At 41.3% G+C, this 12,932-nt stretch overlaps 1 protein-coding gene across 1 annotated transcript in view; it reads left to right on the forward strand.

Moving 5' to 3' along the window:
* The window catches only part of GABRA4 (gamma-aminobutyric acid type A receptor subunit alpha4), an 85,444-nt gene that overhangs the window by 20,200 nt on the left and 52,312 nt on the right, over positions 1-12,932 (forward strand). Inside the window, exons 3-6 of the mRNA XM_084860321.1 lie at positions 8,511-8,578; positions 11,185-11,405; positions 11,516-11,598; positions 12,252-12,395. Coding sequence (XP_084716447.1) covers positions 8,511-8,578; positions 11,185-11,405; positions 11,516-11,598; positions 12,252-12,395 — 516 coding nt within the window. The remainder of the gene's footprint in view (positions 1-8,510; positions 8,579-11,184; positions 11,406-11,515; positions 11,599-12,251; positions 12,396-12,932) is intronic.

A 12,932-nucleotide genomic window follows, 5' to 3' on the forward strand; every position in this document is an offset into this window, starting at 1 on the left:
CCCCAGTGGACAGGTGTCCTGATCACGAAATTGGCCCCAGTTATCTACCTTGTTGGCATCCTCAGCTGGTAGGTTGAGTGCTGAATAAGAGTGACAAGCAAATTACCTCATCATTTCTACCCATGGCCTTTTTGGATCAGGAGTGAGGAAGATGGCAGAGATGTGGTTGCTTTCAAACTTCTTTCCCTCGGGAAATATTTTACATTTATAAATTCTATAGTTCAGGGGTAGGCAACATGGTGCCCATGGGCACCAATGTGCCCTCTGGACATCTTTCTTAGCACTCACCTAGGTGCCCTACCCCTTCCACACTTAAAAAAAAAATTAACACATTTTCTTACCGGCACCTGGGATTGTTGTGAAAAAGGTTTCTGTTGATGCTTTGAACTGTGGGTTCAAAGGAATTGTTTAGTGTGTTGGGGCTCAGACTGCACCTCTGCCTTGTACTCAGTGTTTTGGGCAAGTTACTTGTCCTTTGCCACACCTCCCACAGCAGCCATTTTGTGGTAGTGCAGTTTCTCAAATTGCTAAATGTGCCCATGGCCCAAAACAGTTGCCTGGCCCTGCTATGTTTGTTTACTGAGGAGCCTCAGCAAATCTCTGCCATGGAAACATTGTAGAGGATTCTGGATAGGTTGCAGAGCACAGTCTCAGCTTGTAGGGGGACTTGTTGGCAGGCATGTTGTGGTCCTGCAGAGACTCTGCAAAAGCAGGGCAGTGTATATTCCATGAGTCTGAAGAAGTGTTATGCAAGCAAAGAGTTTGGTTTGGGGTATAGACTTCAGCTTTTTTTTTTTTAAAAAAAATTGTAGCTAGTTACGAAGATAGGCTTGAAAGGGGTCCAGATACCATTTCAGGCCTATTTTTGCAGCCACACAGGCTAGAAATCCATTTTTCTATGGGGAGGAGCAATTCCCAACTTAATATAAACACTGTACTTTATTAAAAGAATTTCTTACAGAGCAGTTACAGGGCCTACATTCTCTCCTTGACCTTCTAACTGTCTCCTCCTCCTCCTTCAAACTCTGCCTCTTTGCTACAGCTGATTTTCCTTTAAGATATTGTCACCATGTACAGTTGACTCATTTCAGTACCCTCCGCATATGACTCTCTCAAGGCTAGCAGAAGCAGAATCAAATATGTAAAACAAGCAGCAAATATAAACATATACAGATATGAATCCCAAAACTTTGCTCTTGTAATTGTGTGTGTGGGTTTGTAAATGAAGTGCTTAGGTTTTTTAAAATGTGTGTGTGTGTATGTGTGTGTGTGTGTGTGTGTGTGTATATATATATATGCATGCATGCATGCTATACTCTATGATATGCAGGATCAAAATCACATATAAACACTTTTTAAAAATCCAAAGGTACAAATCTAAAAAAGTAGGGAACAGGTTCTATAAAACCCTAAACCTCTTGAGATCAGGATGCTTAAGGACAGTCTCTTACTGCATGATTCTGACCATTCACTCAGGCCCTGCTCAATTTCTCACCATTTTCAGATATGCTGTTGGAAGGGATGCAGTAAAAGGCCTTGTCTGTGTTACCATCCAGGTTATGGAACTCCCTTCCCCTGGGAGAAGCATCTGAGCCTGATGTTATTTTGGCATCTAGTGAAAACATATTTGTTATGGTGAGCTTTGGGTCTTTCTGGTTCTTGAATATTAAAAAGTGTTTTCTTTTTATCTTCTGTGTGTGTGTGTGTGGGCGCGCGCGCGTGTGATATTGTTGGTTTTAAATCCTCATGATGTTAGCTGCCTTGGAGGTCTTGGAGATGAGATGCAGAGGCAGGATAGAAATATTGTAATAAATTTTTAAAAAATTACTAAGTATCCCCCCCCGCCCCCCCGGGGCCCAATTTTGTGCCCAGTCCCAGCAGACATAACATTTCAAAATATGGAAACACAGTGCAAGGCTGAATTCAAAGGTTATAAATGCGCAGTGTTATTTAGTGCTATCAAGAGTTTAAAGGTTTCAGATACGTACTAATCCTTACAAGAACTCTGTAAGGTAGGTTAGTATTATTATCTGCATATTGCAAATGGGGGAATCTGAGGCTGAGAGAGTGTGGCTTTCTTAAGTCTGCTAAGCAGGTTCATGCCCCAAATGGGAACTTCCTAATTTGTAGCTCAGTCTCTTAGGCATGACAGTATTCTATCATTATGCTTCACCAGATGTCAAAGAACAGGAACAGACATATTGGAGAAGATGCCCTGTGTTCAGGGCTTTATAGGTTTTGATTAGCACCCTTATTGGGCCCATACATTAATGAGCTAGGGCAGACAAGAAGAGTTGGAGTAGGTATTCAAGTAGAACAGATTGGTCAAGGCCATCCCTAGCCCCGGGCAGAGTGAAGTGATTGGGTCTTGTGGCAGATGCCGACTGGTGTGGAGGGGCGGCAGCAGCAGCAGCAACCCCTTGGCTGTTTCCCTCTGTTGAAAGACAGAGCTGTGTGTTCCAGGCAACTTGTCCTGCAGTCCTTCGGCTAACTTGCTGCTCTCAGGGGAAGTGGAGAATGTTGTCCCTTCACTGGTGTTGAAGTAAGATTCAGTTGCTAGTCCAGTTGGCTTTTGTAGGTGGAATGGAGTGGGGGGCGCCATCTTGTTCTTCACCTCAGGCAACAAATGTCTTGGAACAGCCCTAAGACCAGAAGCACAGCTGCCGTCTGGTTAGCCCATTTATTGCGATGCTGAACTCTCTCCCTGAATGACGTGAAACTGAGTAATAGTTGGATTTTGCACTGGGTTGCTTTTCATTCTTTGAAATATGTGTTCCTGTAAGTTGTGATTCATATTTGACAGTGCCCACTGTAGTGTTTAAAGCTCCCCTGCTATTTAGCTGACATTAAAAATGCTCACAATTGAATCTACAAACAGTTCCTAGAGTGCTGAATGCAAACTGGGAACCTTAGAAGGTGTTTATTTTGGTGGAACTTTAGAAGGTCCACCGAAAAGCTGCAGCCAGCTTTATCAAATGCGACATGAACTGGCTCCTATATAATCATTGTCTGCTAGGTATAACAATGTCTGATTGTTCAACTGTATCATGAGAAGCTAGGTTTTAAAAACTATACATATTGTAATTAAACAATTTTGCTCATTAACAGATTGTTCTACATGTCATGGGTGTATTGAATTATAAGCCAAAATAAATTTAGGGACCACGTAGTAAGCCCTGACTGGTATTTCATGTTTGTGTCTTACACCTGAGCTTGCAAATGAAACGCCCAAGGAAGTATGAAGACACTGTCTGAAGTGGTGTTAAACTGGCATTTTAATTACTTGAAATGTCCTCACTACTCAAATTCTCACACTTCAGGGAATGCATACTCGGATTTTTAGCTTGATTTTTTTAGGTAATAGATCTTAATAGGAATGTTTCCAACTGCTGACTATTTAATATAAGTGTGGCATGTATTAGGTGCCTGTAATATAAGTGTGGCATGTATTAGGTGCCTGTAATTCTGAGTATAATTTAATTTATATACTGCCATCGTGGTACATGAACCTTCAGAGGATACGACTTTTTTAAAAAAGAAACAAAAAGACAGGCCCCTGCCCTGATGAACTTACAATCAACTGTGTGAGATACAACGAAGGGAAGGAAGAAATGGGCTGAAGGATTTATGTTATATGTGCACTTTTAGTAGCTTTAATGTTATTTTTTATTTTAACCTGCTTTGAGTTCTTTCTGGAAGATAGGTGGGATGTACATTTGAAACAAGCAGCCATCGAGTGTATGGCATTCCATGAGGACTGAAGCTCCTGTACTGTGTGCTATACAAAGTTTCTTTGACTGCTATTGCAGTACTTGATGGTATGCAAAGGGGAACCTGCTGATGCAGAACCTGCGTGTTCTGTAAACACATGTAAGCAAATGCCCTGCAATAGGTGCAGATGAGTTTATCATGGTGATGATAAGCCCAAGCCAGATGTAGTGGGCCTTTATACCACTCAGGGGGAAGCCATGTTTCAACAGGCCTTCGTGTCAAAGTTCTCAGGTCTCCCACTGCCCCATCATCCCAACCTGATCTTCCAGGGAGCTCAGGAAGAGCCACTGCGTGGTTCTCATGAACATTTTTCCTATGTGTAGTTTTGGTTGAAGATGGTCTCAGGAACCTCAGCATCCCCCTACAGCAGGGGTGGGCAACTTGTGGCCCTTCAGATTTTTGGCCTACAACTCCCATCAGCCCTAGCCAGAATAGCCAGTGGTGAGGGATCCTGGGAACTGTAGGCAAACACAATAGGAGGGCCAGAAGTTGCCCACCCATGCCCCAAAGGAAAGATGGTTGGTACTGGGTTGCAAAGGCCCAGAAGACAAATAGAATGGGGCCCAGGTTCCCAGAGTTTGAGCAACATGGCCTTAATATTTTCCTGACTATGCCTGAGCCTATGCATGTTACATAGAATCATAAAGTTGGAAGGGATCTCAGTGGTCATCTAGTCTACCCCTGGTACTACTGCACCCCCAATAGGTGATCTTCCAACCCTCTGCTTAAAAATCTCTAACAAAGGACAGTTTGTTACCTTCTGTGGCAGTCTGTCCTCTTTTCAAACAGCTCATACCATCAGGAAATTCTTCCTAATATTTCATCTAAATCCTTTTCCTTGTAAATTGAACCCATTGGTTGGTTTGGGCCCTATACTCTAGGCAACTGAAAACAAATTTGGTCCATCGTCTATATGGCCATCTTTCAGATATTTGAAGATGGCCATTGCATCTCCTTTTAATTGTCTCTTCTCCAAACTTATCCATTTCCTTCGACCTTCCTTCATAGGACTTGGTCTCCAGGCCTACCAGGGGTATGTTCCACTAAGTTCGGTGGGACTTACTTACTTCCAAGTAAGTGTATATCTCCCCCTCCCAAATCTAGTACATTTGATCACATTTGTTTCCTTGCCTTTTACATCTGAACCTTGCCTTCCCTCTGTTCTCTGCCCGTGTTTTCAACTTCAGATTGTAGGACCCTTGGAGCAGGGGTATTTTTTGCTTCCTCTGTAGAGGTGCCATGGGTGTAAATGGTACTGTAAAAAATCAATAACAACGCCCCCAAACTGATGTAGCAGTGTCTGGAAAGGCTTCATTTCAATGGAAAACAGTGAGATTTCCAGGTGTTGGTTTAAAAGCAGTTATACCGTCATGATGAGTTATGAATCAAACAAAAAATATATAGAAGAAAGTGAAGGATTTTTGACAATGTTGAACTAGAAAACTGCAGGAGCTGATTGAGGTGGCTGTGATCTGACCCTAGCATGCATATTCCTGTTTTGTTGGTAAAGACTGATAGCAATTACTGCATTCATTTTCTTCCTAACTGATATTTTAACCATAATTTAGAAACTGGAGTCAGGTAATTTTGCAAGCTTTTATTTTGTGTGAGGTTAGCAGCTTGAAACCTGCATATCTGGCTAATAAGAAGTAATCATTTCACTTTGCTAGTTGCTTATTGCTTTCTTTCTGCATTTTGACAGAGACATTTGCGCCCACAACCATGTTATGCACAAGGCAAATATGCCTTACCTTTTGTAACAAAGTCTTAAAGAATGTTGTCACCATGCCTGCTAGGTTGCAAGAGCTGTTTAAAATATCCCAATCAAGTCAACAGCCTAGAACTTTGAAGGAAATATGGGATGTCCTCTTCTGTGCAGCCCAGCGTAATAACAATTGGATTCCTGGCATGTAGGCATTTGTTGGAAGTGTGATACAGGTCTTTAAGGGTGCAATACTATGCATCTTTAGACAGAAAAAGGTACTACAACTCCCAGCGTGCCCTAGCCAGCATAGCATAGGATTGCGCCTTAAGTTACACAACATATTTTTGAAATAAAACTTGTGTATATCATGAGCCCATGTGAACCTACCACTTTGCTGAAGTCTTCATTGGAAGGCTTGCTTCAGGTACCTTCATCATCATAGTTCTGATGGGTGGTGGGCAAGGGCAGGACCTTGTAGTGTCCAGACTACTAGCCATTGATAGCCTTCTCCTCCAGGAATTTGTCGAATCCCCTTTTAAAGCCATCCAAGCTGGTGGGCATCGCTACATCTTGTAGCAAATTCCATAGTTTGACTATGTGCTATGTGAAGGAGTGTTTCCTTTCAACAGTCCTGAATCTCCCACCATTCAACTTCATGGGATGATCTTGAAAGCTAAGCAGGGTCAGCCCCGGCTAGTACTTGGGGAATCAGGCTTCCTGCATTGAGCAGGGGGTTAGACTCGATGGTCTTGTCGGCCCCTTCCAACCCTGTGATTCTATGATAGTTTCTACTATCATGAGAGAGGGAGAAAAACTTCTCTCTATCCACTTTCTCAATACCAGGCAAACCTTTATACATATCTAGCATATCCCCCTTGACTTGCCTTTTTTCTAAACTAAAAAGCGCCAAATTCTGTAAACATTTTGGTCAGTGCCCACCATTCAGTTCTTACAAAGGTAAGTTAAAACAGCCCAAGCCAAGATTAGATTGAGCTGTAAGTGTGCTTTTTGCAGCCATGAAATCAGTATAGCTGAAATTTATACTCTGTTGTTGTTGTTGCTGTATTTATATCCCACTCTGCAAAACATCCCAGGGCAGACAACGTTAATGCAACAACAACAACAACAAAAGAGAAATAAAATGCAGTGAATATCCATGTAATAAAAGCAATTAAAACAATCAGCAGCCAGATTGATTGCAGAGGCAACTAACCACTCATAAATGCTGGAGTGAACAGATGGGCCTCAGCCTGGCACCGAAATGTCTATAAAATTGATGCAGGGTGTACCTCTTGAGGGAGGGCATTCCAAAGTTGGGGTGCCACCACGGAGAAGGCTTTATCTCGTGTCACCACCTGAAGTATGTCCCCTAATGGTAGGACAATGAGATGGGCCTCCCCCAGAGATAGAAGAGCGTGGGCACAGGTTCAGGAAGAGGTGTTCCTTCAGATTCCTGGATCCCAAGTCATTTAGGGCTTTTGTCCAAGGGCTGCTTCTAAACTTGAGACCCACAAATCAGAGCATACTCTCAGGTAATATGTGCTTTTCCTCAGCAAGATTGGATCCAGGCATGAATATTATCTGGATCCTTTGAAAGCAGCCTTTGTAGCTGATTTGTTACGAGAGTTAGTAGACTGTGAATGGGGTGTGTTGAATGGTAGCCTGGTGCTTTTACACAGGGAGGCCCAGAGAATGCTTTGATACCACGTTCCACAGTTGTAATGTTATTTTCTAAGTTTTAAATTTTAATAACTGGGCACCATTTTTCTTTAACCAAGAGAAACACAAAGCAGCTTACAATTACAAACAAACTGCTGAAATTTAGCAGGGCCGGCTCTGTGGACTGCTTGGATGAAATTGCCATCTGAGAAATACATGAAAGCTGTTCTGAGCTCTTCAGAGAAAGAACAGGCTCTAAGGAAAGGATCCAACGGTATGCTACTGCTAGTGCCATTGATGTCGTGCTAGCAGAAACCAGCACTTCTGCAACATCAATAGTGCTTGCTAGTGCAACGAGTTTCCCAGGAAATCTGTCCTGCTAGCGAGTGCTATTGATGTTGCTCAAGTGTTGGTTTCTGCTGGCACAACATCAGTAGCACTAGTGGTAGCACACTGTTGAATCCTTCCCATAGTATTTAATAATAATAATAATAATAATAATAATAATAATAATAATAGAATAGTAGGGTTGGAAGGGGCCTATAAGACCATCGAGTCCAACCCCCTGCTCAGTGCATGATAATGATAATAATGATAATTTCCTTTCACTTGTTATAAAACTGTTTATGCCATGGAGTATAGCTCAATAGCACACTGTTTTAACTGTTTTATTGTTTTAGTTTTTAAATTAGTATTAGCTTGCTTAATGGTTTAATATGTTTTTAGCTGTTTAAATTATTTATTGTTTTATTTATTTATTGTAAAACATCCTGGTGTGCAATCCTGGTTTGCAGGGCAGCACAAACCACAGCATGCTAGCTTGGATGTAACTGCCAACCATGGTTTGCTGCAAACCAGCAGGCACTAAGTGCAGTATGCAAGTGGAGGACGGAGCATGGGAGCAAAGGGTTCAGTCCGGTAGTGCCAAACCATGGTTTGGTGTTATATGTATGACCTGACCATTTGGGAAAGCAGGGGTACATTCCCTCACCCCCTGTCTGAAGTAGATCTGGTGATTATGGTTTGAAGGTTCAGCCCACCCCCCTTTTAAAAATGCTTTTCTCAGATCTTCCTGTGCGTGCATGTTCTTACCCATGTCAATGGAAACAATGCATTATAAAACTGCTTATGAATTATACCATTGTACTTATGTAAGCAAAGTGAATTGTATGAAAATCAACATTATGCAGGAAACTCCAAGTACAGCAGGCTTGCTCAGAAGAATGCGCTGCCCGCGCATTTTCCTCCAATTAGTCTAATGAATTGTCAAAGTGACAATTGCATAAGATGTGGTGTTACCTGCAAGCACAACTTTTTCTGCTTCTTAACCTGAAACATGTCAATTTTCCTTGCTCACTTCCTTTTCGTACATTAGGTCCTGTTACAGAAGTCAAAACGGATATCTATGTCACCAGTTTTGGACCTGTTTCTGATGTAGAGATGGTATGTACTGCTTGATTTAATTTATTTTGTAGGCTTTGGGGGGGGGGGTAATGAACCCCAGAAACGAGTGAACGACTAATTCAAGTGCCTTTGTGCACTACTGTCAATCTTGCAAAGTAGGGAAGATTAGCAGCAGCTTAATTTTCAGGCTATTATTAGACATGGCAGCCCTGATTCTAGCCCTCCTGTGCGTGCTGGATTTAGACCAATGTTAAAAAAAACCTTGCTTTCAGCAGATTGACACCTGCTATGGAAAGGATCAAGCCAGTTCTTTGAAGAATGATCAATCCAGTATAGAATAATTCATAACCTTGTTGAATGTAAGACAAAAATGGCATGCACAGAGGTCTTTGGTACCAGAGTCAACACTACAGTCTTTGTACTAAAAAAAAAAACTGAGCCAAGAACAATTGAATACTGTGAACTGTATAACTTATGCCAATTAAGCACATTTGCCTGATTTGTCTTATTTTGCATAATTTATGCTGCTCTTGCAAGTCATTGGGGGGGGGAACAAGCTATGCAGGACACTGAAGCTGTTCCCCCAACAAGTAGAAAGCTTTTCAGTAACCCCTCCAGCTTCTGAGATTTCACCAAGTATTGACCATACACTCAAGCATATCTTGTTACAACTATAAGGGCTAGCTAGAAAGTTGTTTTAAAATCATCATCATCATCAGAGGTACTTCTCATTTGCCTCCTGCCAGGGGTAGTTAGGCTGGTTAGACTTAGAGGGGCTTTTCAGTGGTGGCCCTGCAACTCTGGAATCAGCTTCCATCAGAGGTACATAAGGTCCCTTCTTTGCAGGTCTTCAGGAAGGCTCTGAAGAACCACCTGTTTTTGCTGGCTTTCCCATAGTCTGTGGGCTGCAGACTTTATTGGTGTAATTTTTTAAAAATAGTTTTTATAGTATTTGATTGTATATTTATTGCTTATGTGTATGTTTTTGCATGGTTTTTATTTTGTATGCCTCCTTGAGAGGCTTTTACCCTTAAAAGCGGCCTAACAATAATATTAAATAAATAAATAAAATAATAACACGCAAACTGAGATTCTCAGGAAGTTGAATTCTCCATCCAATTTCACATTCTGTGGTGGGTTTTTGTTTTGTTTTGTTTTGTTTAATAAAGTCACAGTGAATTCACAGCCATGACTTCAGCCTTTGCATTGTTCTTGATTGATCCATGCATTGTTTGATGTGTGGTTCTGAAGAGCCTACTGATCTTGTGACTGGATCATAGAGATCTTCATCCACTGCATGTTTGATTGGGACGAAACCCAACTGAATTTAGTGGAACTTACTTCTAAGTAAACATTATTAGGAGCCTATAAGGGCTGATTTCAGTGGAAGGAATAGCTCCGTGTGCACATCCTGTCTGCAGCTGCCTTCCCCGTTAAGGCTTATGCCTCTTTGCTCTGTAGTCAATTTGCACTGGATCTCCATATGCACACTGGGCTTTACAGGAAGCTCCACATTAGGGCATATATACTAGTGCTGTGCCAAAAAATCCGATTTCAGCATTTCGTGGAGGGGTGGGGGCAAAACAAAAACTCTGGCGAAAGAGGCTGGGAGGGGTGAGAATTTTGGAGAATTTTCTCCTTGGGGAGGGGGACAGGATTTCCACATACCATTTAAGTGTAGGTAATTATTGATGGGTCTTCTTTCTATTTTTTATTTTTTTAAACAACACCCCCTGTGCTTGCAGGATCCCAGGACTCTTCTCCAGCCTGGCAGTTCTTTCTGACCTCCCAGGAGACCATGTGACCTCGCCCTCTCCAATAGGCATTCAGGAAGAACTCCCAACTGGAGAAGAGCCTTCGGCTTCCACAAGTGCATGGAGTGTTTTTTAAAAAAATAAAAAAAAATAGAAAACCCTTCAACAATTGACTACACTTAAAAAAGGTATGTTGAAACCCTATCCCGCTCCCCAAAGAAACAACTCTCCGAAATTCTCCCCCTCCCTGCAAAAGAGGGAGAAAAAAACAATGCCATTTGCAGGGAGAGAAAAAGTTCCCAAAAATTAAGGGCAGGATTCAGCATAGCACTAATATATACACATTGCCTAGTCCTACAAAGGCCACTGGAAAGACTCTTGTATGATAAGTGATGGTTAAATCAGAGGCAATATCATTTGGTTGAAGACCTGCTGTTTTCCTTTTGGTTTATCCAATCAGTGTTTTATTTGCTGAAATTAAATAATATTTCTTTGATTTGGGTTGATATAAGTAATTACGTGTCCCTGGTGCATATTTTAATCTGTCCATCTCTTTAAAAATAACATGGACCTAAAAAATTATTAACGTATGTTAGTGAATTAATCATTTTGTTTCCAATTCTGTGCTAGAGTACAAGTTTAATTGCGTGCTTCTTGCCATTCTATTAGATTATAGTAATTATTTTTGATTGATTTAATATGTATAGCAATTTATTTATATGACTAATGTGGAAAATTAAAGTATTAAGGAGTACATAGTTCAGTTTAATTGATAGAAATGTGTTTAGGGGGTTTACAGTTACCAATGGCGAATTTGTCCTTGAGGGATTTTCATAGAAAGGTTATGCATATAAAACTTATTAAGTTTGTGTTTCCTCCAAATTACTGTAGGAATACACGATGGATGTTTTCTTCCGCCAGACATGGGTGGACAAGAGATTAAAATATGATGGTCCAATTGAAATTCTAAGACTAAACAACTTAATGGTTACCAAAGTGTGGACACCAGACACTTTCTTCCGGAATGGAAAAAAATCTGTCTCACATAACATGACAGCCCCAAATAAACTATTTAGAATAATGAGAAATGGCACCATCCTATATACAATGAGGTAGTTGATTTATCTATCTATGTTTCTGTACTTCTAGTTTTTTTTTCATGAGACATTTACTGCTGAGTCAAAACCCCATCCTAGGACTAATTCGATTTGGTTCCTTATAGGCTCACCATAAGTGCCGAGTGTCCCATGAGATTGGTGGATTTCCCGATGGATGGCCACGCTTGTCCTCTGAAATTTGGGAGTTGTAAGTCACTGTTATAACGTTTTGCATCATGGTAGAGCCTCCTAACTTTGTTTTGCATACGAAACAGGTCAGAGAATAGCAAGAGACAGGTGTCTTTGTAATATATGGAAGCTTAGATCAATTGAAACCAGTAGGTATATCCTCACTGATTTTAGCTAGCATCAGATCAGTTCCTAATTATAGTCCAGACTGGGGATGTTGAGCCTCTTTCAGCCCAAAGGCCAAATTCCATTTCAGAGAAACTTCGTGGGGGTCACATTCTAGTGGTGATGGTGGGGCCGAAGGCCAAAGGGTAGGGCCAAAATACCCCTCCCCCCCACCCACAGCATATTTTAGTGTAACACTCTTACTGCCAATAACTAAGCCTTAGGGAAGGCATTTCACCTTTTTCGAATGGGGAAAAACTGCACAAAAGCTGTGAAACCATCAAACGATGGGTGATCATGCAAAAGCAGGTAGGGCGACGGGGCGTGGCCTTCTGGGGAACTGCAGAGGGTCAGATTAGGGCCTTGGGCCAGGGGTTCTGCACCCCTTGCTTAGATCAATTGAAATCAATAAGAATATTTTCATTGATTTTACGTAGGATCAGATCAGTTCCTAAGTACAGTCCAGACAAACATCCCACTCATGTGTTCTGATTATATGTTGCTCAGATGCATATCCAAAGAGCGAAATGATTTACACCTGGACAAAAGGGCCAAAGAATTCAGTGGAAGTCCCTGAAGAGTCTTCCAGTTTAGTTCAGTATGACCTGCTTGGGCACACAGCATCCACTGACACTGTTAAATCCATTACAGGTAAGAATCTTGTTGGTGACAATCAACTTGAGGTATGGAATTAGTTGAATGGTTTTATTTTAGCCAATGATATCCTGGAGATATCAACAGCCTGAGAGGCATAAGCCGATGACAGATCTTAGACGGCTTGTCTTCAAGCTTACGCTGAAGCCAATATACTGTCTCCTTTCAGAAAGCAAAGTGAAGACGGTTGAAAATGCAATCAATCAAATGGGAGTTTGTAGCGACTGACATATTTTCATAGCTGTAGAGTTGTAAATGTTGATCTTTAGTTGTGACTTGTACTACGAATAGCATGCAGATTGTCCACATAAATTCATATTAGAAATGCTGACGGAGCAAACACATGAAAACATAACAGCTATTACTGCCATTTTGTTTTGTTGCTAGTGTTAGAAAATAGCACCAGGCGGCAACAGTGAGAGAAGTGGCGGTGTTTAAGATCCATGGGTATTTTTTTTTCTTAAATTGATGGCTGTTGGTTTGTTATGATGATGCTATTACTAAAGCGTCTATTATTGGTGCAGTTAACAATGC

Source organism: Heloderma suspectum, chromosome 5 (assembly GCF_057233095.1).
Source record: "Heloderma suspectum isolate Gila_16-S chromosome 5, 16-S_ref, whole genome shotgun sequence".
Lineage (NCBI taxonomy): Eukaryota > Metazoa > Chordata > Lepidosauria > Squamata > Helodermatidae > Heloderma > Heloderma suspectum.